Source organism: Mustela lutreola, chromosome 11 (assembly GCF_030435805.1).
Source record: "Mustela lutreola isolate mMusLut2 chromosome 11, mMusLut2.pri, whole genome shotgun sequence".
Lineage (NCBI taxonomy): Eukaryota > Metazoa > Chordata > Mammalia > Carnivora > Mustelidae > Mustela > Mustela lutreola.
In genome coordinates this window covers 88,245,121-88,269,108 of record NC_081300.1, presented here as the reverse complement: position 1 = coordinate 88,269,108, position 23,988 = coordinate 88,245,121, and the positions used below count along the sequence as shown (strand labels likewise).

The 23,988-nt window shown below is 43.3% G+C and overlaps 1 protein-coding gene across 8 annotated transcripts in view; it reads left to right on the top strand.

Annotated features, from left to right (window-relative positions):
* SUDS3 (SDS3 homolog, SIN3A corepressor complex component) overlaps positions 1-23,988 on the top strand; it is a 239,545-nt gene that overhangs the window by 21,234 nt on the left and 194,323 nt on the right. For 7 of the 8 annotated variants that reach the window (XM_059140987.1, XM_059140986.1, XM_059140988.1 and 4 more), the window contains exons 10-12: positions 750-855; positions 7,369-7,453; positions 10,206-10,291. In XM_059140987.1, coding sequence (XP_058996970.1) covers positions 750-855; positions 7,369-7,453; positions 10,206-10,291 — 277 coding nt within the window. Of the gene's footprint in view, positions 1-749; positions 856-7,368; positions 7,454-10,205; positions 13,525-23,988 lie in introns of those variants that run through there. The other variant, XM_059140990.1, reaches the window with a different exon arrangement.

The window sequence follows — 23,988 nt, the reverse complement described above, 5'->3', positions numbered from 1 at the left end:
TCTGGTGAGGGACTCATAGTCCCAGCTTACAGAAGAGGAGAGCCCAGGTTCACAGTGGTTCCTTCCAGGTGGCACTTGAGAGTCAGTGCTAGGCTGCAAAACAGAATTCTGGATGGGCAAGGCATTGTTATGTTTTAAGCACCAGGATTACTTACATGTCTGTTTACTCACCAAGCCTTGTGGAAGGAAACAGGATCCTTTTTTCTCTGAACGATTTCCTTCTGAGAGCCACTGTGGTCCTCAGAGAGGTCCCGTGTTTCTGAAGGCATGATGTGGGGGTTAGGGAGGTGGTATTACAGAAGTTGTGTGAATTGAGATCCTTTGGACCTACTTTACTTATTAGCACTATATTAGCTTGACTCTGTACATACGTGATAGTCTGTTTTACCTCATAATAAACAGTTTTAGAAATGACTTCGGATTAATAATTTTAAGAAGATTGTCCTAATTCCTGCCCTTCTGGGCTTCCAGTGGTCACGTGGGCAAATCACTTAGCCTGCCGGCATCCCCGGTTTCTCCTCTGTTCAGTGAGGTTAAGCTTTGCCTTGTTTACCTTACGGGGTTGGGTTGAGCAGCAAGTTAGGTGTAATGTACAAGAATTTTGTGGAGTTCTCATCTTTACAACCCCTAAGGACTTAATGATCATGATTATTACCCCTTTTTGATAGCATTTCAATTAAAGCATGTTAGTTGTTGGGTCCACATGATTGTTACACGTTTAATCATTGACATATTTTTGGTACCTCCAGCATCCCCGTCCTCTCCTGAACACTTACCTGCCACACCGGCAGAGTCTCCAGCCCAGAGATTCGAAGCTCGAATAGAAGATGGGAAACTGTACTATGATAAAAGATGGTATGTTATGGAAAAATACAGATTATTTGTTAAGAGTCTCAAAAGAACCCCTTGGGAAGAGCACTAGGGTTCTGTCTCATTGTTCCTGAGCATGGCTGCTGCTTAGCTTACATAGTACTAAAGTGGAATAACATTTCAAAGTGAATTAGGACAGGGGAGCCTGGCTAGCTCAGTCAGGGGAGCATGTGACTATTGCTTTCAAGGTCAGGAGTTCAAGCCTCATGTTGGGCATAGAGCTTGTGTTTAAAAAAAAAAAAAAAAACACCAGGGCACCTGGGTGGCTCGGTTGGTTAAGCGGGGCTGCCTTCGGCTCAGGGCATGATCCCAGGGTCCTGGGATCAAGCCCCGCATCAGGCTCCTTGCTCGGCAGGAAGCCTGCTTCTCCCTCTGCCTCTGCCTGCTGCTTTGTCTACTTGTGCGCTCTCTCCATCTCTCTAATAAGTAATGTCTTTAAAAAAAAAAAAATGAAAAAAAAATGTATCAGGAATTATTTGATCGATACTACTCATTCAGTCTCTGAAGGCAGTGTTTCCTGAGCACATGTTCTGATGGGAGCCTTCCTCTCTCCGTGCCGTTGGCATAATACTAGAATTTGCAGGCTTCTCTCTTTGGTGCTGCCCCTGTAGACTGAGGCCAGGGCTTATGTCCCTCTCTATCGTAACTCTGCCTTTGCACACTAAAATTGATAGGTGTTCTGTAGAAAAAAACATTTTGTGGTCAGATGAGTCTGGGGGAGGACCGTGCTAGTTAAAGAGTTTCTTTGCTGTAGGTGCTCTTTGGGTTCTCTGATAGGCTCATGTGTGCTCTATTTCTGTGATGTTGTCAGGTATTACTTATTTGACCCGGGATACCCTTTGTGGTGCTTCATCCTACTATATGAGCATTCCAGGAAACGTACTTGGGGAAATTGAATCTTAAAACCTTACTAGTTTATATAAAAGACAGGTTTTTTTTTTTTTTTTTTTCACTGCTTTTTGTAAAATTTTAATTCTTAGTTGCATGCGACTATATAGGTATGTTATATTAGGTTTTTAATATGCCGGAAATATTTGAGAATAAAAACACTTTAAAATCTTCAGACCACCAGCGTTTCCATTGGGAAGGAAATGGTCAAGCAATGTTAGACTTAGAAACTCATTTACTTACTCATTCAGCAAACATTACTATCTGCTCTGTAGCCCCAGATTCTGCTAGGTGTTAAGCCACATGTCTTACCTCCTTGTCACAGCTCCTTTATTTCTGACATACTCTTTTATTCATTGTCCCTCTGCAATTTAAGTCATGATGGACACATTTGCATTTTGGATTTCCGCTTGTTTGTATGGCACATGTTTATCTGGGGTTACTGTGTGCTCTCTTTAATTATCATTTATAATCACTATCATTTTTAATGATCTTTTGAGTTTCAATATGTTAACCCAAAGTTCCAGAATTAGAGTAACGGTTATTTTGAATTGTTTGAGCTTTGTTAAAAAAGAAAAACCCCAAGATTTGTTAGTTTATTACCTTAAAATATTACCCTTCCGAAGTTGGTAGAAATGCTCAGAAATCTAGTCTTCCCTGAAATAAATCCGTTCCCTCAAAATATTTGGTTACAGTTGAGTTAATTACCCAGGAGATGGTGAAGGCTGCCTCTGCCTGTGAGCCTGATCTTAGTGACTTCTGCCCCTCTCATTTGACTATTTCACTTTCTTCAAAAGGGCCTGTGTTGGAGACTTTGCTTATCAGAACACATCACCACTAGGTGGCAGGCTCTAACAATGCAACACACTGAGGGGGCAAAATAATGTGAAAAATGTTTCTAATAATGAAAACCAAATAACCTTTAAAGATCAAGCCCGCACATAAGAGCCGTCTTCAAAAATGATGAGCTTTATCACTAACGTTTTTACGGATCTGTGAATCTTAAAGCTATGTGATATTTCAGACGAAGTTCATTTTGTAGTTGCGTTGCTTCAGATCTTCTTTCGAAGGCTTAATTTTTAGACTTTGAGACTTGTCTTGAGGGTGAAAATGCAGTAGGAGAAAATTTTTGTTTTTCTAAAGAAGGGATCCCTGGTGCCTGGTGTTTCATAATGTAAATAGAGTGGTCACGTTTGCTGTGCTAGATCCCCAGAGCATTAAGAGTGAATTTCGCGGTCTTTCTCGTAGGGGCTGCAGAAATTTTGAAAAGAAGGTCTCTGGGAGCATTTTCCTTTTTTTTTAAATTATTTTTTTTAAAAAATATTTTATTTATTCATTTATTTGAGCGAGAGAGAGAGCACAAGCAAGCAAAGAGAGTGAGGAGGAAGCAGGCTCCCCGCTGAGCAGAGAGCCCGATGCGTGGCTCGATCCCAGGACCCCGAGATCATGACCCGAGCCGAAGGCAGAGGCTTTAACCCACTGAGCCACCCAGGCGCCCCAGCATTTTCCTTTTTCAGTGAGTTTCAAGTTGCATATTGTTGAAGATGGCAGCTGTTGTTTTCATCTGTATTCTATGGTTTTCCTTTTAGCCTTGGGAGTCAGAGTTGATGACACATTGGTGGGAAGGTGTGTCTCTCCTTCCCTGCCACAGATGGAAGGTGTTCATGCGGGTCCCGGCCCACGCTCTGACCAGTGCAGAGCTGGCCTCCTCTCCCACCAGGCTCAACTTGATGTTTCGTCTTAGTGTCCTGTCAGCTGGGAGACTTTCATTCTTCTTTTTTGCCAGTCACGGCCTGTGGCTGAGAGGGCAAGTGAACCGCTTTATGCCCACTTTGGTGGGATGGAGTATTTGTGCGCAGTGGTACTTCTGGCGAAACGTGTTTCATTTAGTTTCAAATGACTTCAGCAAAGTGAGTGTGATTCAGGCTTCCCGTCTTGGCATGAACACTTACCAAGCTACATTTCATTTTGAAAGATAAGCATCTTCTCTTTATCTTGGTCTGGTAGTGCTTTTAAGGCATTTTATGTCCTGCTGTAAGTTTTCCTCGCATTTTGATTTGGACTAATGACCCTTCTTAGAAAGTACCAGTAAAGTAGCTGATATTTTAAAATAACTAACTAGCTGATGGTGCTGGCAGACTAGTTTATCTCTCCTCACTTTAAATCTTGGGCTGTTAATATGAATTAGGAATGAACCCCCCCACCCCCCACTTCTTCCAGCCTTCAACTGACAAAGACTGTTAAATGGTGAATATTTACAACTGGCATTGGGACCCTTTGAGGTTCCAGAGCTTTAACATGGTATTCAGTTTTTTTGGGGAAATGAAATATTAATATCAGGATTCCCAGTAGGAAACAAAATTAAATTAATCCTGCCCCCTCCTTTTTGACCCACCTTTTGAAGAAATTGCTTTCTTCCATAATAGTACTACTGTTGATTCTAGTTCATTGGGTTTAATAGTAGAAGCAAAGCTCTAAGAGCTCATTTGTCGGGATTCCCAGGTCAGGCTTTCCATTAGTAATAAGGTAATAAAGTCAGTTCGATTTTTGTGGCTTGTTCTCTGAGGCTATTTAAAGGTTTTTTCTTTCATCTGAGATGAGTTGCAGCTTATAAAATGGGTTAATTGGCAAAAGTGATAATGTACATTTTTAGTTCTATTGTTGGTGCTTTTTAATAGTTTTTATGTCTATATTTATTTTAAATTCTCTCCCCCTCTTTTATTAGTCTTTAGCAATTAACAAGTAAATTTGTATGTGAGGGTCGACCTATACGTTTTAGTTTCATCTTGAAAATATGAGTGCTAATTTCTGAGGATTTTTTTTTTCTTCTTCCAGAGAATTCAGTTAGTTGAATAGATTTGGTATCCAGGGATAACCCGTATTCCCTAAGACTGTTGTGTGGTGCGTGAGACTCTGGTTCAGGGGGATCTGGGAATCCATTGGCTTGGAAGTGGGGTGCTTTGGGAAACACATAGGCCAGCTCTGCTCTGGAGCAGATGGTGACCAATGGTGGACATTCAAGCTACCACCATTTGGTTACCCCAAAGCAGGCAGATTGGGGAGGTGGCCAGATGCTCAGGTCCCAGAGGACTTCTGGGGTTGGGGGGTGGTTATAGATGAGATCTCATTGTTTACTTCCGGTATTCATTTTAAGGTCAGCCCGAGGTGTTGGGGTTTGGGTTCTGCACACATCTGAAGTAAAATGCAGCGCATCTCCTGAGAGTTGTTTGACTAGTCTCCCAGAGTTAACTCTTGTCCTTGAAGACATTAAGATGTTAATTTTAACATGAGGTATTATCTTTACCCGTCTTTGTTATTTAGGTATTTTTCAGAACCATGACTTACTTAGTTTTTAATATGAGTAATACCTTGATTCAGAGAAAAGAAAGCCATTCAATAGAAAGAATACTGTTCTTAATTTATATTTCCTATTTCTGTAAAGTTGTAATACATGTTTTATTATACATCTTAACTACATAACTTTACCCAATTTTTTCTGTGTGTGTGATACACACATAACATGCATATGTTTTTTTACAAGCACAGGAACGTAATGGGCATAGATTTCCCTCCTCTACTTAACAGTATACTGAGCATGTTTCCAAACGAGTAACATACTCCTTTACCACACTGTGATCTTTCATTATTAAAGTATTTGGGAAATACTTTCAGAATGACGTGAGACTACATGCATGCTTTTTGTCTTTTTCTCTTTAACCACTCTAATCCCCATAGAATAACTTCAGATGTTCTTCTGCTTTGTAATTTTACTCGAACCATCACTTGAGATGTTAGTGTTTACATAAGAAAGTTGGCTTAGATGTGGGAGGGAAACTGGAATGTTTGAGTCACGCTGTGAACTAATTCAGCCTTTCCTCCTGCACTGTATACTTCAGACCTTGCGATATTACATATTTAGCATAATGAAAGTCCCCTGACCCAGTTTACCAACTGATCTCTGGCCAAAAGCAACTTTAAAGCTGAGTCTAACCCAATCTCGCTGTTCTAATTGCATTTATGATTCGATTTCTTTTAACAGTATTTTCAGGAAGTAAATTGAGTTGGAAACCTGGGTTTTCAGCTCCTAAGTAGCAGGTTAAAGAGTGCTTAGAACCTAGATTGGAAAAAGCTCATTGTGGGAGTGAAGTACATCTCTTTTCTGTGATGTCCTGGCAGTAGATTATTTCATTACACCAGCAAAACAGTCTGCCTTTTCCCCCACAGAAATAATGATAAAATGCAGTACTTTGCTGGGAGATGCATTTTGGTAGAATTTACATGAGTTAGTGGGTCTGTTTAGCTAGATCTGTGCAGCCAGAATGAACCAGAGGTTATGTTCTTGCCTGACTGCGGCTGGCCTCGGCCAGGGCTGCCAGCAGCAGCTCAGCTCCTGTTTCCAGCTCTTGCAATCCAGCAGCTGCTCCTTCATCCTGTGGCAGCTGCTGTTGTCTCGTTTGGGCTTTGGGCCTGGCTTCCTCACTTTGAACCTCGGCCTTATCCCTGAGCTTGTAGCAGTTGAAGGTGATCCTGTGCTACAGGCCAAGAGGATGGCTACTGGGGCTGAAACGGAGTGCCTGTCTGGTCTGCTCCATGCAAGGCAGCTCTCCCGACTGGCTAGGCCAAATCAGAGCCCCTGTGGTGCACACCCTGCTGCTCTGAACCTTGCTCGGTTAGTGCTCCCTGAGTATCCTGGTGTGATACTCAGTGTTCTTCTCTGCTGCTGTATTTGAAGCTGTGTGATCGCAGGGACCTTGTGGTCCTGTTCCCTGTCCACTTCCAACCTCCAGCATCCTCAGTGCTGCACAGTAAGTGATTAATGCGTATTTGCTTAATGAGTGACCAGAGAAAGAGTTGAATTTGGCCTACCTTAGTGTGCATGACTTAATTTGGACATATTGAAAATAAATATGAGATCCGTTGTTCAAACCCTTCTATTTATTTTGTCCACTCAAGTTTCTTCAGTGTTTTGGGGTGGGTGAAAAGCGGGAACAAGTTTTATTTTGAAAAATTGTAATTTACTTTTTGATTGAATTGTGGTATATAGTCCAAATAAAAAGTAAATATGGAGTTAGCTTCCCAGCTTTTCCCCTGCCTTCTTTTTCCCTCTGCAGAGGGACCAAGGAATATATGCTTTAGATTAGGAGGAGGTGACGAGGTCATCTGATCAATGAAGGATGGAGGCCTTCAAACTAAATCTGAAATCCACACTCTTCCTCAAATGTAAATTAAGACTCTTAATTATATTCTTTGTTGCAGTGTTTTTCTTTCCTTCCCTTTTTTCTTTCTTTTTAAAAACTGGTGCCGTTAATAATACTGTATTATTGATTTAGAATTTGTTAAGAGCATAGCTCTTACGCATAGTGTTCTTTCTACAAAAGAAAAAACAACAACAAATAATTCTGAAGAGGGCAGGAGGAAACTTTGGGAGCAGATGGATATGTTCATTGTGGTAATGATTTCACGGGTGTATATACTTATCCCTAGAATCATTGAGTTATAAATTAAAGATGTATGGCTTTTTTTTTTTTTTTTTTTTTTTTTTGGTGCGTCAGTCTTAACCTTGATAAAGTGGCTAAACACATACATAAACTTGTGTCATGTTTTTGGCAGGTACCACAAGAGCCAGGCCATCTATCTGGAGTCAAAGGACAACCAGAAGCTGAGCTGTGTGATCAGCTCTGTCGGAGCCAATGAGGTAGGGGCTGAACTCCCTGCCCCCGCAGGAGAGCAAAGTGTACTAAAAAAAAAAAGTGAGAGCAAAACTGTAGTGCAGGTGCCACCAAGAACGTACAGTGGGATCGTGTGTCATATGTGGGTTAGGATCTCAGTCAGCACTTCCCGGCAGAAATTGCACAGAGACAAAAAAAATCCCTGAAAACCCCTTACTCTGCTTGACTACCAACATAATGTGGATTTGTATGTTCCTGGTGGTATTGATGAACTCCAAGTATAGTAATTGAGTCGGGAGCCACTGAGGGAGACTACAGGAAAGAACAGAAGGCAAGTCTGTGTGGTATCTGTGTGTTCAGATCCTGCTGCTTTGTAAGATCACCGTGTACATGGAACTCGCTTGTGGAGCAAACTCCATCTTTGTTATTTCTCTAGAGCTTTTGTGTGTACTAAGAGATTTGCTTTGTGCTGTGAGGATTTAATGACACACCTGGCTCAGGGTGGGCACACAGTAAGTGCTCAATAAATGCATGCTGGCTAGATCTGAGCTCTACAGTGCTCCTTGTCTGCTGTCTTTACAATCTGGCACGTCCTATTGTGCCTCTCTCTCAGCAGTGAGCTGCTAGGCTCTGGCCCTCAGGTATTGGTTTCCTGGAGTCTCTCCTGTAGGGTAGTGACTGGTTCTAAAGTTAGCTCAGAAGGTTATGCTCCAGGATAGGATGACTGGCGAGTGAGTTCTCCGACAGGCCCTTTGTTAGGGGGAATGTCAGCAGTGTATAACTTGTATTGTTAGGAGTTTTAAAAAAGTTTAAAACTTTAATAGCTTGATTGGCTTGATCTGTTATCAGTCCACAAATGTCTGCAAAGAAATTGATTTTTATGTGTCTCCCCTCTGTAACTTATTCATGCCAGTGCACAGTAAATCTAATGAAACTGGATTATGAAATAACTTAAGCCTCTTCCATTCTCCTAGCTTCCTGAATTGAAAATGCCCTCAAATGTGACTAGTTTGCAAAATGATTGTTTACTCAGAAGTTAGGGAGAGCCTTCCAGATAAATGAATGTCCTTTCTCTGTGGGTTTGGGGTCTGTGAGTCACCCCAAGCCAAGTCAGGAGCAGAGCAGGATCTGATGGAGGGACCCGCTGTTAGTCAGCAAGAGCTGTTGTCACTTCACGGCAGAGCCCTTGTGCCTGGCCTCATCCTCCTTGGTGACACCTCAAGATTTTTCAGGAAAAATAGAAATGCAAGTTATATTTTTTTTGTCTCTGTTGAAGATTGTCATCCTTTGACATAACAGAGTGTCAAGGAGGTCTGACAAGAAAACGGTGACACTGAGACATGTCACCTGGAGGGGAGAGGCCTCAGTGCACCCGAGGCATGCGGCTCTGGTAAAGGGAATATATTTCTCACTTCTTGGAAGTATTCCAGCTGATTTTTCAGGTCAAATCCTAAGTGACCCTGGAGCCAGTTGGCCTTGGCATAACCTGACTCCAGGGACATTTGTTGGGTGAGTCTGAGGCTATTGGTGACTCCCCATTTCAGCCCTTCTTGTGGTCATTTTTCAGTTTAAAGTGCTTCTGCGAGGTCCTTAGAGGCTCAGCTTCACATGAGGTCTTTATTTTTAAACCGCTGTATTTGACTTTGAAGTCTCTCTGTTGCTAAATAATCACATTAAAGGAATTGAAACGAGACTTAGAACACACACTTTCAAAACCTGAGAATTGAATGGGGGAGGGAGCAGATAGGTCTGTAGACGTCTACTTGCATATGTGGGTGAGATGCAGAACTTCAAAGAATCGTGCTTCTGGCCCCATCTGTTGGCACATTAATTAAACGGACGAGGAACAGGTGAGAAGAGTCAGGGCCAAGTTAGTGGATAAGAGCAAGCAAGGGGTTTTGAGAGCAGGCACCAGAATTCACATTGGACAAGTTGACTTAGCCTTCCTCTTCCATAAAATGGGGTGAGGACAGTACATTGTAGGGTGGTTCTGAAGATGAGAAAGCTGAGGTGTGACTGAGCTGAGGTGTGACCAGTGTCCGGTGACCGAGGAGGAGACTGCTTCCCACTTCCCAGTCCTGGCCACAGGGATGACACTTGCTGAGTGCCCTGCTCTGGCGGTCCTGCTGCTGGCAGAGTTCATTCTCCATTCTGTGCAAGAATGCATCTGCCCTGTGAAATGTCAGACATCTGATACCATCTGTGGGAAAAGGATATGGTCAGGGGAGAAGGGCTGTCTTAAGCTAATTTAGCCTTCTGGTGCTCCTAATTGGGCCTTCGCTCACTCATGGGCCTTTTTTTTCCCTTGTTATTTTTTTCCCTTCCTTTTCTGCCATGACCATTAGCCTTAATTGCCAGGAAACCAGAGTAGTGAAAGACTATGATATGGAAGTCCCTTGAGGCAAGGAAAATATTTCCAAACTTGATTGCAAGTTTATATTCATGAATGCATGTATTTTGAATGTCGATGGTGCTGTAATCAAACCAAATAAAAGAATGTCCTTAAGATAAGGCAAGAATAGAACCTGAGATCATGGTGCCCTCCATTTACATAATCAGAGGTGTGAGAGAGGGAGAAGGAAGGAGAAAGGAGGTCCCGGGCTGACGCCTGCCCTATGCTAAGTGGTTCCTGATGGGTGGCGGGGTGCAGCCTGAGAGGAGGTTGCCACGGTTCCGCCCACACCTCATGCTGGCAGATGTTTGGATGCCCTGGAAGACTTTGTCCTCAGTATTCACTCTAGCCGCTCTCATCCGGTTCCCTTTCCTTCTCCCCTGCAGATCTGGGTGCGGAAGACAAGTGACAGCACCAAGATGAGGATTTACTTGGGCCAGCTTCAGCGCGGGCTCTTTGTGATCCGCCGGAGGTCAGCGGCTTGACTTTTCTACAGTGTTCTTCCCTTGACCTTTTTTCTGGAGTGGTTTTTCGTTTTGTTTTCTTCCAAATAGAAAGTTTTTAACCCGGGAATTGCTCCTTGGCCTTGGAAACTGGGGAGCGCTGCTGTGGATTCTGCGAGGCGCTGTGGTGGCAGCCACTTCCGTCTTTGCGTTGCTCCTTCCTGCCTCGACCTCTTCCGGCCAGCCGTCATCGTGAACTCTTGCTTTGGGGAGTGTTGCGAGTTCGATTTACTCATTTCTTTGTGGGATTTTTTTGCTTATACTTTGTCTTTTTTTTTTTTAAGCCTCCTTTGAGTTTGAAGGGATATCTTTTTTTTAATTGACTTTAGGTCTTTCTACCAGGAAGGGGTACACTCTACATTGCATTTTCATGTTTTGAATCTAATTAGTGGATCACGTAGCTCTTTCCCTTGTCGAGCCCAATTCACTGCTTCCCCAGAAGCTTGGGGCAGAGGTCCTAGCAGAAGGAGATTAATTCTCCTGGCTCTCAGCCTTCTCTGAGAAATAAATGCCTTGTGTAACATCTGGCGTATGCCATCCATTCCACTGGCTGAGCGACAGAGAAATTTGCCTGGGTGGCTACGTGCACTGAAGTAAATGGGGTTGGGGGGAGGGGGGCATCTCAGGCACAAATGTGCTGAAGGTACCGCATTTGAAATGTTATTTAATGCAAGTGGTTTATGCAGACACATTTGTTCTAGCTCAGGCTGGAGCAAGTGGTCATTTCAGAAGTTTTTATTTCTAATTCATTTGTTTCCTGCCCCTAAGGAGATGAAGTACCTCGTGCCGACCAATTATCTGGGTTATCTATTGTAGGTGGGGAGGGGAAACTGGGCAGTCATCAGTTATCTGTAAACTCTCACTCATAATTCCATTTGCACACTCTTGTCACTGATGCCGTTACTGCACACGGACTGTTTCCAGCCTGTGGAGCCTTGTCGGCACCCCCAGCCTCCCAGGAGGTCTGGCCCAGGCTGAAGACAAAGGAAGCTCTGCTGTGGCTGCCACTCACCAGAGGAATCCTGGGGGCAACAACCTTCCCCACCCTCCTTGCCTTCTGCTCCTCATTTCCAGCCTTGGAGAGATGGTTCACTGGCAGATGGGCCTTTCTGGTTCATAGCTGCCACCATAGGGTATTTAAGGAATTTGGGGTTAGAGCAACGGTTAGCTTCTCTGTGGGAAATTAGTAGACCTTATGCATCCTAGGAAATCTTGGTGTGTCGTGCCCTTGGTCTCAGGTGATTATCTTTGTGTCATTTCTTGATATATGCACCCAAAAGCAAGTCGGGGGCCGTGATGACAAGCGAAATCACCCTGTAAGTCCTGGTTTCAGTAGAGACCAAACATTACTGACTCAGTAGAGGCGTGTACAGATTTGTTTTTGTTTTAATTTATAACGCATTCCCCCCCGCCCCCATGTTGGAGTCTCCTTTAGAGAATAAGGTAAATGATGCGTGTTTGTTTAGAGTTGCCTGGGTGTTCTGTGCTTCTCTGCCGCAGCCCCCATGATGATGATTATTGGAGTGAACCAAGTCCACAGTAAACAGGGCCTTCATCTTTCCTTTCTTCTTGACAGCCTTTGCTCTGCGGGAGGGTCTCTGTTGCTTGCATTGTCCCTGTGGTGTGTGTAACATCCCATAAAAGCAGGCAGCTGTCTGTTCTCCACTAGTGCCCTGTGATGGAAATTTAGTTACAGTATGTGTGGTCATCAGAGTTTGTTTTTGTTTTTTTGAATGATTGTCTTACTTGGCTTCCTAGCAGTACACCAAAGTTTGTTTTTTTTGGAAAAGCTTGTGTTGATAACTACCGGAGATTTCAGCATCAAAGCAACAAGTTGTCTTTTTTTTTCTTGCCTTTTCTGGTGGCACATTTGTGCTTTTGTGAAGTAACTGTTCATTGGAAGACCAGAGAATGGGCACTTTGGCTTCTTCTCTGGCCTTGGCTACATCACTGCCTTCTGGTCCTCAGTATCCTCACAATCCTTAAATCATGTCTGTGGGAATGGGCACAGTGGGGAATAGACTTGAGACATAGCACAGTAAATTGTACTCCTTATCCCAGAAGATTGAGTTTTTTATTTTATCACTCCAGAGATGAAAAGCCAGCAGTTCAGCCCCTCTGGCAGGCCTCTGTGGTGACCGGGGGTAGCAGAGCCCCCTTGTTTAGGAGGTGGAGGTGCTTGTGATGGGCAAAAACAGATTTTGAGCTTCCTGGACTAACAAGGGGCTGGCTTTTAGCCCAGGTGGCCATTCTTATTACAGAAGGTCTTTCTTTCTCACCAGACCGTAGGGTACCATGTGCATCCCCAAATTCAAACTTTCCTGCACATAAGACTTGAGAAAATGTTGGTCTAGACAACTCTTATGAAGAACCTGTACATGGTGTTAATCTGATCAAGAAATTGCACTTGGGTTATTCTGATCAAGAATCTATTTGTTTTTTGTTCAAGGTACCTACATTGGTATTATACACAGTGTTTGCTATGGATGTGTCGCAGTATTTATTTTACCTCTGCTTGGGGGCATTGTGTTGCCTTCCCTACCCTCTGACTCCCTCTCTTCCAAAGCCAGTGTCCTCTTGAACTATTTCCAGATTTCTGTAGCCATACCAAAGCTAGGATTTTTTCATTTGTTTGGATACCGGTGTTTATGGATATCTAACTACCTAACTTTTTTTTTTTTCTTTGAACTTCAAACTGGGTCCAGTATAAGATCCCAGAGGCTGATCTGCAAATCAAGCTACTTACTTTTGTTTGTGTGTGAGACCCTGTGTTCAGGATTGGGCGACTTTTCTAAGAGAAATATTGGGGGTGGGGTGGGGTGGGGTTGGTTTCTTTTCTTTTTTTTTTTTTTACCTGATTTTGGGGATGGAGGGGAATCCTATTTTTTACAGTATATTTGTTTTTTCATTAACATTTCCTTTTAGCCTTGAATTTTTACTAAATTTCCTCCTGACTTAAAAATCTTGTTTCTAATCTGGGAATTTGAAATCTTGGTACTTAATGTTACACCAATTTTTCCAAAGAGTTCAAACCAATTTAATATCAGTACATGGTAAAAATTTGCAGCCTATTCAAGCAGCTGGTGGGCTTTTTATATATCATCATTAACTGGTATCATTAAATGTTCTGAGAGGTGAATGTAAAATGTAAAAAGTATAGGTTTTTTTTTTAATAACAATAAACTTTCAAAGAGAAAACCAGCATGTAGTCTGTGTTATATCCATTGACTTGATAAATGATTGAAATTTCTTTAAGTCCCCCCCCCCCCCCAATTGTGGGGAAAGGAAATCAGGAAAGGGGGAGGGATATGCTAGATATTTGCTTATTATGAAGAGTAAGTTAAGGAATGATGTCAGAGACAGGCTCTCAGTTTTGTAAAGAGCAGTCTAGGAGTGTTGACCCATAAATGTGGTGTACTCTTTCCTTGTTGGTGAAGATAAAACAATCTCATTAAAAACGGAGTCAATAAAATTGACCTTAGATGGGAAGAACCTTAAGGTAAACTCATGTGATTGAGGAGGATATTGTCATTCGGTACTCTAGAGCACTACCTCCCAATTTAAAAAAAGAAAAAGAAAAAAGCTGGTATTTCTACAGCTCCGTGGTAGGTAAACTGAGGAGGCTGCTTGCTGCCACAGGTGACTGACCTGGTGTGCTCACGACCCGAGTGTGGCATGTCCATCAGGAAGGGCTGCTCTGTGCTTTGGATGTTGGAGAAGGCAGTCACTGTTTAACTTTTTTTTAATTATTATTATTAACATAAATGTTTGTTCAGAAGAGTGTTCAATTTCTTTTTTTAAAATTTTATTTATTTGACAGAGATCACAAGTAGGCAGAGAGGCAGGCAGAGAGAGAGGAGGAAGGAGGCTCCCCACTGGGCAGAGAGCCCAATGTGGGGCTCGATCTCAGGATCCTGGGATCATGACCCAAGCTGAAGGCAGAGGCCTTAACCCACTGAGCCACCCAGGCGCCCCATCAAATCTTAATTCTAGAAATTGAGTTTCCTGTTTCCTCAAAGTGGGTATGTCCATGTTGACCATATCACCTAGATTAGGAAAGAGGACAGCCAGCTCCCGCAGTCCCAAGCAGTCTTCTTTCTGGTTGCTATTCCTCACTAATGGCTAGCCTGACAAGTTTTCTGTATTTTAATTACCTTGAATTGCTGGGTCCTTCCATAGTAGTTTGGAAGAGCCAAGTCCCTGGTGGAGGCTAGGAGCTGGCCAGGGACTTGAGAGCTGGTAACAGAGGATGTGGCAAAATGAGGGAGGGGAAAACCTTTCAGGTAAACCCTGTTTCCCTCCTGCTTGTCGCCAAGGCAAATGGAACTTGCCCTTCATATTAATATCTGCCTTCTCGTGAGTTTTTTGTGTATGTCAAGCACTATGCTAAACCCTTTAGGCGTTCTTTCATTTAATCTTTGTAATGATCCGAGTACTAATACTCTCAATATATTAATGTAATGTCGATATATTAGGTAACATAGTCATTCTGAGACTGACTTAATTTTCCCATGAAACTCCGAGTCCAGCACTGTGCCTAGTCATAGTATGTGCTCGGTAAATGTTGTTCAATAATGTCAAGTGATCAGAGGAGGAAACAGATTCCTTCAGTCACAGAAAATGGTTCAGTAATTTCTCCAAGGTCACACACTGAGTTGCAGAGTCCCAGATCTTTCAGAGTCCAAGCCAGGGTTCCTAACGATTATACCGTGCGGTCTGTTCCCAGCCCCCTTTGTTAAAATTGCATTCGGCATTTCCACCTTTCTTCAGCCCTTCCCTTGGAGTATGTTTTTTTATCTCCTCTCCCCTCTTACAGAATCAGAGAGAGCAAATTTTAGAGGTAAAAACACTTATGATTTGCTAAGACCCTTTCCCCTGCTGCATGACTCTGGGCTTCTCCCTTGGTAATGGAACTAAGAGTCCGGTTGCTTGCCAAGAGGCTGCTTTCTTCTGAAACAGCACGGGCAGGAGTGCCACAGTTCTAAAACCAAGGAACCATTTAGAATGTGAAGAGTGTGCTGTCTTGATGGAGCTAACTTGATCTAATAAGCAACGTGAGAGCCTTTGGAGGAAAACCTGTGTCTTAACTGTGCCTCCCCAACCCCCAGGATCACTTTCTTCCTGCCTGCCTTTCTTGTCATCTCTAAGGTGGGAGGGGTAGGAGCCATTGAACTGGTTTCTAAAAATGTAGATGGAGAACAGCTATCCTACATCTGACTGGTTGCTCTCTGCATGTCGGTGGACATATTCATGTCGTCTCCTGCAGTAGAGTCACTGAATGACAGAACAGACCAGTTCAATGTCACCTGCTTTAGACTGCGTGCTCAGCTTCACCCAGCAACCTGCATAACAACCGAACCCAGGGTTTGCAGTCTTTGGAGAGAGGCAGGAATGAAAGCTATTGCTGGTCTCTTCCACTTCCACAAATCCATTTGGGTAAAGCTGAGCACCTTTCCTCCTCTTAAAAAGGAAACAGTAGATGGAGTGCATTAGAGACATGGGCATCAGCTTACTCTCTTTGGACATAATAATATGGTGAGAAATATATTAGCTTTAGGAATTTTAGTGTTTACTAAACACTAGGTATTTTTGTGAATAACTATGATTATTAAGACCAAAAGATATGTACGTTCAGGAGAATCCCTAGGGGAGTGAGGGTGATAAGATCCAGTGTAGGTACCTAGACACTTAATCCCTTTACCCATTTTCCCTAATCTGTGTTTGCTCAATTCTCTGAAAGATACAGATCTATAAAATAACAAAATTCACTTTACTGATATGGCAAGACCAATAATCAGAATCTGAAATATTCTCTCCCCTGTTTCTCAGAAGCTAGAGACTCAGCAGATGCTTCCCCCGTCTGTTGGCATTACCTGTCTGCCTGCTGATGGTGTGAGTGGGTGTGGGTGTTCCAGAACCCTCTAAGAAAGTATTACCCACAGGGAATAAGGTCCTGAAGGGGGGAGGACAACAGCCTCAGGTTGGCAAGTCCCTGCAGATAGTCAAGAATCACTTATAATTCAACGTTGACTATTTGATAAGTATTTGAGTTTTTACTGAGATGTAATGTGGCATAGTGACAGTGTGGCAAAGCAAAAGCTTTGGAATCAGTATTTGAATCCAGCTTTGCTGTTTCAGTTAACTAGCTGCTGTGTGACTTGAGGCAACTTAATCTCTGTTAACCTCAGTTTCCTTATCTGTTAAATAATATCCACCCCAGAGCATGATTTTGAGGATTCTGATATTAACGCCTAGAACACTTACTATGTGCTAAGCATTTTACCCATATTAACTTACTGAATCCTTACAATGACCCTCTGAGGTAGTTACTATTACAGTCCTCATGTTATAGTTGAGGGAATCAAGAAACAGAGAAGTTAAGCAACTTGTCCAAAGTCACACAGCTAATAAATGGTAAGCCATGGTTCTGACCCCAGTTTCTCTAGAGTCCCTGTTCTCATTCACCATACTGTGCTTTGAGGGGTATGTAATGCAGGACTGGACTGAGGGAATGCTCAGTGGAAGGGACACCATTGTCAGTGCTGCCGCCATCTGTCTGTTCTCTGTCCTTGGATGATAATCTGCCCAATCCTGAGAGACCAGAATGATTTCAAATGGTTTGGAGTGCCCAGTGCGTTGGGTTGAAAACGATTCTGAAGCCCAAGTTTGGTAGATCGGAAGGGGTGACCTAATCAATTACCTTTGTCTGCCATGGGCAAAGGAGCCTATTTATTTGCCATTGCTGATTTAGTCTGACCCCTTAATTTTGAAGTTGGGAACAGCCGAGGCCCAGAGATGGTAAATGATGTGTCTAAGTTCATATGGCCAGCTCTAGACAGGTGACAGGGGTCCTGTATTCATAAACCTGGCATGGCCACCCCTTAATTCAGGGCACTCACTTAACGTCTGTGTGCTTCAGTGTTTGGGCACACTCAACCCAGTGTGCCTGGGACTTTTATGGTTTTAGCTTTCATCATCTTGCATCACAGAAAGCATCTCATACCCAGGCACGCTGAGACAGTTGGTCGCCCTGTTCCCTTTCCTTCTCTGTAAAGTGGGGATGGATGAGAGTTACCCTTTTGCAATGGAGTTGCTGATTCCATGGATTAGCTGAGTTCATACGGATAAAGCCCTCGCAAGCAGCATTTGGGACATAGTAAATCCTCAGCACATGGATTGGTCGTTTGTGGTTGTTCTCGGTTTCATTATCCTCAGAGCAGAGGGTTCCTGCCACAGAATGAGTTTCCTCCCTGGAACTTCACTGTCATCCCAACACGACAGGGGACCTTGCCATGATCATCTGGTCACCTGGATTCAGCTGTCTGGGATGTTTCATCTTCTACTTGAAATAATAAATAATCATGAGCTTGAGGGTTGACGTAGTTACTAGCATTCAATCCCCATGACGTTTATTGAATGGCATTCTAGGTTCTCTTGGGGGACTCAGAGAGATGTAAAAGTATGGTTCCTTCCCTGTGGGACGTTGAGGATGGACAGCCATGCTTGTCCGTCATTCTAGTGCCATGGAACAGGGGCTAAACTTGAGGCCTGGAGAAAGCAGGACAGAGGGCATAATAGCTGCTGACATTTGCAGAGCAGGTGGCTAAGTGCTAAGAGTGCATTCGCTCTATTCGTTGTGCCCTCTGGATTTGTTGTGCCATGTCTGGTGTTTCCAGACTGGGAAACCGTGGTTTACTACGATTAAGAAACTTGTCTCCAGTTCACCCAGCTCCATTCCAGAGCAGGTCGACGCTGACCCAAAGTCTGCATTCTCAGGAACCACGAGTGCTTTATAATTTCTTTTGAAAGCAAGTAAAATTCAGGCTTGGCCCAAAAGCTGAGGCAGGACTTGAGCAGTGTCCATGGCTGGGGACGGGAATTGCACGTGGCGAAAGTGGCTTGAGGAACAGCAGGGGTGGGGAGAGTGGGGCAAATTTAAAAAGTCAAGTAAGAATGTGTCCACTCAATAAATCCGGATGAATGAGCTTTGAACCTTAACATCCGTTTGCTCCCCAGCCCTCCATCTTTTTGTCCTCCCACACTTTGGTTTCACCTTCCTTCCCTTTCTGCTTCTGTCCATTTCTCCCTTCTCTGGCCCACCCATTCCCTCCTCCTCCCCCTTTTATATCACCAGTGCGGTGGCTTGTGGCAGTCTTGGAGTGACGCTTTCCAATTTCACACTTACATGCTCCCGAAAGTATTCGTAAACTAACTCGTATGTAAAACCAATAAAGGGCAACAGCACACATTCCTGTTAGACAGTAATTTTGTTTGACTCCCTTTCTTCTGCGTTGATCACTCATCTTCCTGCACACGTGGCGCTTTGACCTTACCGGAAATGGAAGTTTCAGGAGTCCAAGCCTGGTGGCGCTCTTGTCAGTGTATGAGTGATAGGAATGCATCAGAGCTGTCTTTATGGAGCACTTTACTGGGGGCCTGGACAAGTGCTTTCCGCACATGACCTTTTTTAACACAGTCAACACACCCACGTGAAGTGTGTCTTGGTTCCCATTTTAACAAATGAGGAAGTTGAGACTTGGAGGAAAAAAGCTTCACCTCTGCCCCACATTCATCCATTTCCTTTTCTTGTTGGCTTCCCCCATCCTCACATAGACTACCAAAGTATAAAAGAGGCTTAGTTGTCATCTGAGCCAACCCCCCTCCATTTTCCACACCTGGAAACCGACACAGAGAAGGGAAGCAACTTACCCAAGATCATACTGCTGATTAATGGTAGAGCAGAGACTAAATCCAGGTCTCGCAACTCTTCACCCAAGGACCCAGGCTGAGGCTGAAGGGCATGGGTAGGAGATTTGGGTTTGAATTTTAGCTCTGGGTTTTCAAGCTATGTGATCTTAGGCAAGTTGTGCAACCTGTCTTTCTGGGCTCCAACCTAGAAAGTGGGGATGATAATGACAGCCACCTCAGCCACATTAAATGAGGTCATGTAAACAAAGCAGCCACAGCAATGACCCTCATGCTTGAGACAATGACCCTCGTGCCTAGGTCACTCTAGCACTTTAGAAAACACATCCCCCATTGCTAGCTGCCCACGTTAGGGCCATTGTTATTTCAGGAGTTGTCTGCCCCACCTGCTTCCATCCCAGTATGCCTTGAAGGTAAACCCACAGCAAAGCCACCTTTCCAAGGGTACCCCTGCCACTAGGCGCAGACCTTGAAATTCAAGACAAGCAGACGTCCAAGCATATGTTCTACACCTTACTGATGCCTCAATAGAGAAGAATTTGAAATCCTGCCCCCCACCCCCATGGGCTATGTTTGAGAAACCACTGGCCTGTGGGGATGGACAGGGACTTGCTCTCCACACTCACTGCCCCAAGCCCCAGGGATTTGCATACTATAGGCATACTTCAAATGCTTATTGAATGAGCAGTTGTTGTCTCCTTATTTCTCAGTGCAACATATTAATCTCTATAATCAAACTAATATTTGTAGTTTAGAAATTAAAGGATTCTGCAAAGTTGGCCACAAAATACAGTAGTCTCCTATTTTCTACCTCATTTCCCTCCGAGAAGCAACATTGCACCTCTTAGCTGATTATTTTGCTATTTCTTTTTTATCTCTGCTTAGTATTAATGCTCGATACTTAATTTCTGTGCATTCCTTATTGAATTCTGACCATGGCAATCCTCCTCTCCTCCCCAATATAGTTATTTCTTAATTTTGATTCGGTCAGTATTCAGTGTTTACATTAGTATGGCTATGTAAACTCTAGTCACAGCTGAGCCCTATTGTAAAGTGTGATTGCTTTTTTTTTTTCCCTTGACAGCGTTCCCCCCAGGAGTTAATAATTGTCTTGTATTCTGTTGTATGCTTGGTTTCCTAGGTGCTTATTAGGAATTCAACCTCAAAGCCTTCACCAAGTGTTTAAATTCCCTTTAAGACATTCAGATACAAGAGGTAGATTTCATCACCTGGAAAAAACCTTCCTGTCCTGGGGACTTCTGACCTGGTTGCCCACCCTGGATGGGTCCCCCACCCCAGACCTGGTCCAACACAGAGCTGTCCCTCGGAAGTCTTCCTTCACCACCATCCTGGGGCTCCCCTTTGTCACTGTTTGGGTTTGGATCTCTCATTCTTATGTCCTTTGTCTTCCTTTTTCTCTGCTCCCCCATTTTGGCAAAGCATGTCTTGCAGTTAACTTACCAAGCATGATTAAAAACACTTTCATTCTGTTCTCTTGCTTCATTGATGGTTTGCCTGGTATAACTACATTTCTAATTCCCAGAATTTAAGCCCATACATTTCCAGAATTGAAAAGGCCCACAAAGCACTTATATTTCAGCCAACCCCTCCCTTCCTTAACCTTCATTTCAAGAGGTTCTGTGTGCTGCTAAATTCATTATTCTCAGGTTTCTCCACTGTCAGTTTTAAGATTCAGGTTTTGTTTTGTTTTAATTTACTTTCCAGCTTCTAAAATCTGGTTGTTTCCTCTCCGGTGTTTTCCATTGTGGAGGGTTTAATTCTAGCTTGGAAATCATTCTCCTTCAAGATTTTGATGGTATTGTTTATTGCTGTCTAGCTTCCGATGTTGTCCTGGAGAAGTCGGAAGCCGTTCTGATTAATTTATTCTTTGATCTTTTCCCCCCAGCTTTGTTGAGATTATAATTGACTTACCATCATGTTGGTTCAGGGCGTACAACGTGATTTGACGTACTAGCATATTGTGAAGTGATTACCACAATAAGGTTAGAACCTATCCATCGTCTCAATAGGTGTACCATGTGTGTGTGTGTGTGGTAAGAACTTTTAAGGTCTACTCTCCTAGAATCCTTCAGGTATACAGCACAGTATTTATTAACTGTCTGTTACATCCCCAGGATTTATCTAAAATAGGAAGTTTATACCCCTTGGCCACCTCCACTCTTTTCCTCCACCCCCACCCTGCTCCTGCCTCCAGCAACTACCAACCTACTCTCTCTTTCGAGGAGTTCGATTTTTTTTTTCTTTTAGATTCCACATATAAGTGAAATTATAGTATTTGTCTTTCTTGGACTTACTTCACTTAGCATACTGCCATTGGTGTTCATCCATATCATTGCAAATGGTGAGATTTCCTTTTTTATGGCTGAATAATATTTCAATGTGTATGTATACCACTTTTTAAAAATCCATTCATTCATCACTAGGCACTCAGGTTCCTTCCATGTCTTGACCATTATGAATAATGCAGTGGTGAACATGGGGGTACAGATATGTTTTGAGACAGTGACTTCATCTCCTTTGGATATATACCCAGAAGTAGAATTGCTGGATCACATGGTAGTTCTGTTTTTTGGAAGGAGCCTTCATACAGTTTTTTGTAGTGACTACACCAATTTCCATTCCCACCAACAGTGCCAAAGACTTGCCAAAAGGGTTTCTTTTTTCTCGTGTTTACCTGTACTTGTCATCTCTTATTTTTTTGATTATTCATTTTAATGATTGGTGATGGTGAGCAACTTTTCATGTACCCATAGCCCATTTGTGTATCCTTGGTGATCTGACTTTTTAACATCTCTGGAAGCTTGTAGGATCTGTGGTATTTTGAAAATTCATGATAATAGGCCTTATAGTGGGCCCATTGTGCTAAGCAGTTAGCTTTTTCAATTCGGGAAACCTATGTCCTTCAACTCTGAGAATTAAAATACACACACACACACACTTACACACACACACTTCATGGTTAGAGTAGCCAGTCTCTAAGATGGTGCCCACGATCCTTGCCTCCTGGCAGTCATACTGTCTGTACAGTTCTCTGTTGTCATTGGACCAGGGTTGGTCTCTGGGATCAGTAGCATACAGTAGAAGTGATAGTAATTCGGTTCGGAGATTAGAGTATAAAAGACATAGAGACTTCTGTTTGGTTGTGCTCTTTCTCTTGGATTACTTGCTTTGGGGAAAGGCAGCTACCATGTGTACAACTGTATGGGGAGGCCCATGTGGCAAGGATCTGAGGCCTCCTGCCAACAGCCAGGTAGGCTCTAAGGCTTCTGCCAATAGTCACGTGAGCGAGTCACTTTGGAAGAAATCCTCCAGCCCCAGTCTAGCCTTCAGATGAGACTGTAATGCCCCAGACTATTTGACTGCAACCTCGAGGGAGACCCTGAGTCAGAACCACCCAACTAAGCTGCTCCCAGGGATTCCTGATCCTCAGACTGGGTAAGAGAATAAGTGTTAGAAACTGCTGGGTACTTGGGATAATTTGTTATTCAGCGATCGATAACTAAAGGATGATTTTTTTCCCCTTCTGTTTTCTCTGTTTCTGCATTCAGGGGTTCCATTACTTGGATAATAGATTTCCTATAACAGTTGTCAGCTTTTCTTGTGTTTCCTGTTTTCTCTTTGTCTTTCTACTTTCTGTTCTGGGATACTCCTTTAACTTTAAATATCTTCTAATGTTTCTATTGAGTTTTACTTTTCTTTTTCATTTAAAAATTCTCTTTTTAAAAGATTTTATTTATTTGAAGGGCACCTGGGTGGCTCAGTGGGTTAAGCCTCTGCCTTCAGCATAGGTCATGATTTCAGGGTCCTGGGATCAAGCCCCGCATGGAGCTCTCTGCTCAGCAGGGAGGCTGCTTCCGCCTCTCTCTCTGCCTGCCTCTCTGCCTACTTGTGATCTCTGTCAAATAAATAAAATCTTTAAAAAAAAAAGGCTTTATTTATTTGAGAGAACATGTGAGAGAGAGGGAGCAAAAGCAGGGGTGGGGAAGAGGGAGAATCAGTCTCCTGGCTGATCAGGGAACCCAATATGGGACCCTATCCCTGGACCCTGGGATCATGACCAGCTGAAGGCAGACACTTAACCAACTGAGCCACCCAGCTGTCCAAAAATTTGTTTTAAATTTTTTTAAGATTTTATTTATTTAACAGTGAGAAATACAGCAAGAGAGGGAACACAAGCAGGGGGAGTGGGAGAAGAGAGGGAGAAGCAGGCCTCCCACTGAGCAGGGAGCCTGATGTGGGGCTTGATCCCAGGACCCTGGGATTATGACCCAAGCCAAAGGCAGATGCTTAACAACTGAGCCACCCAGGCGCCCCCTAAAATTTTTTTTCAGAACTCTTTTAGTTTTCTTTTTTTTTAAATTATTTATTTATTTGACAGAGAGAGATTACCAGTAGGCAGAGAGGCAGGCAGAGAGAGAGAGGAGGAAGCAGGCTCCCTGCTGAGCAGAGAGCCCGATGCGGGACTCGATCCCAGGACCTTGAGATCATGACCTGAGCTGAAGGCAGCGGCTTAACCCACTGAGCCACCCAGGCACCCCAGAACTCTTTTAGTTTTCTGATTTTGTATCCTTTCTTCTTTTTAAAGAGTAGTACTCATTTCTTGAGTTCTTCCATCCAAAGACCTTTTGTTTTCTCTAGAGAAGAAAACTCTGGTCTTTTGCCAGGGTGGTCTCTTGGCAATTTTGCTACATAAAGTAGGGAAGCAGATCTGAGGAACTGACAGCTTTTTCTTCTTTTTTTTAAAGTTTTCATTTACATTCCAATTAGTTAACACAGTGTAATATTTGTTAGGTGTACAATTTAGTGATTCACCACTTTATAAATCACCTGGTGTTCTTGGTGACAGGTGCACTCCTTAATCCCCATTGCCTATTTCCTCTGTCCCTCAGCACCCCTGCCCTGCGGTAATATCGATTTGTTCTCTGTAGTTCAGAGTCTT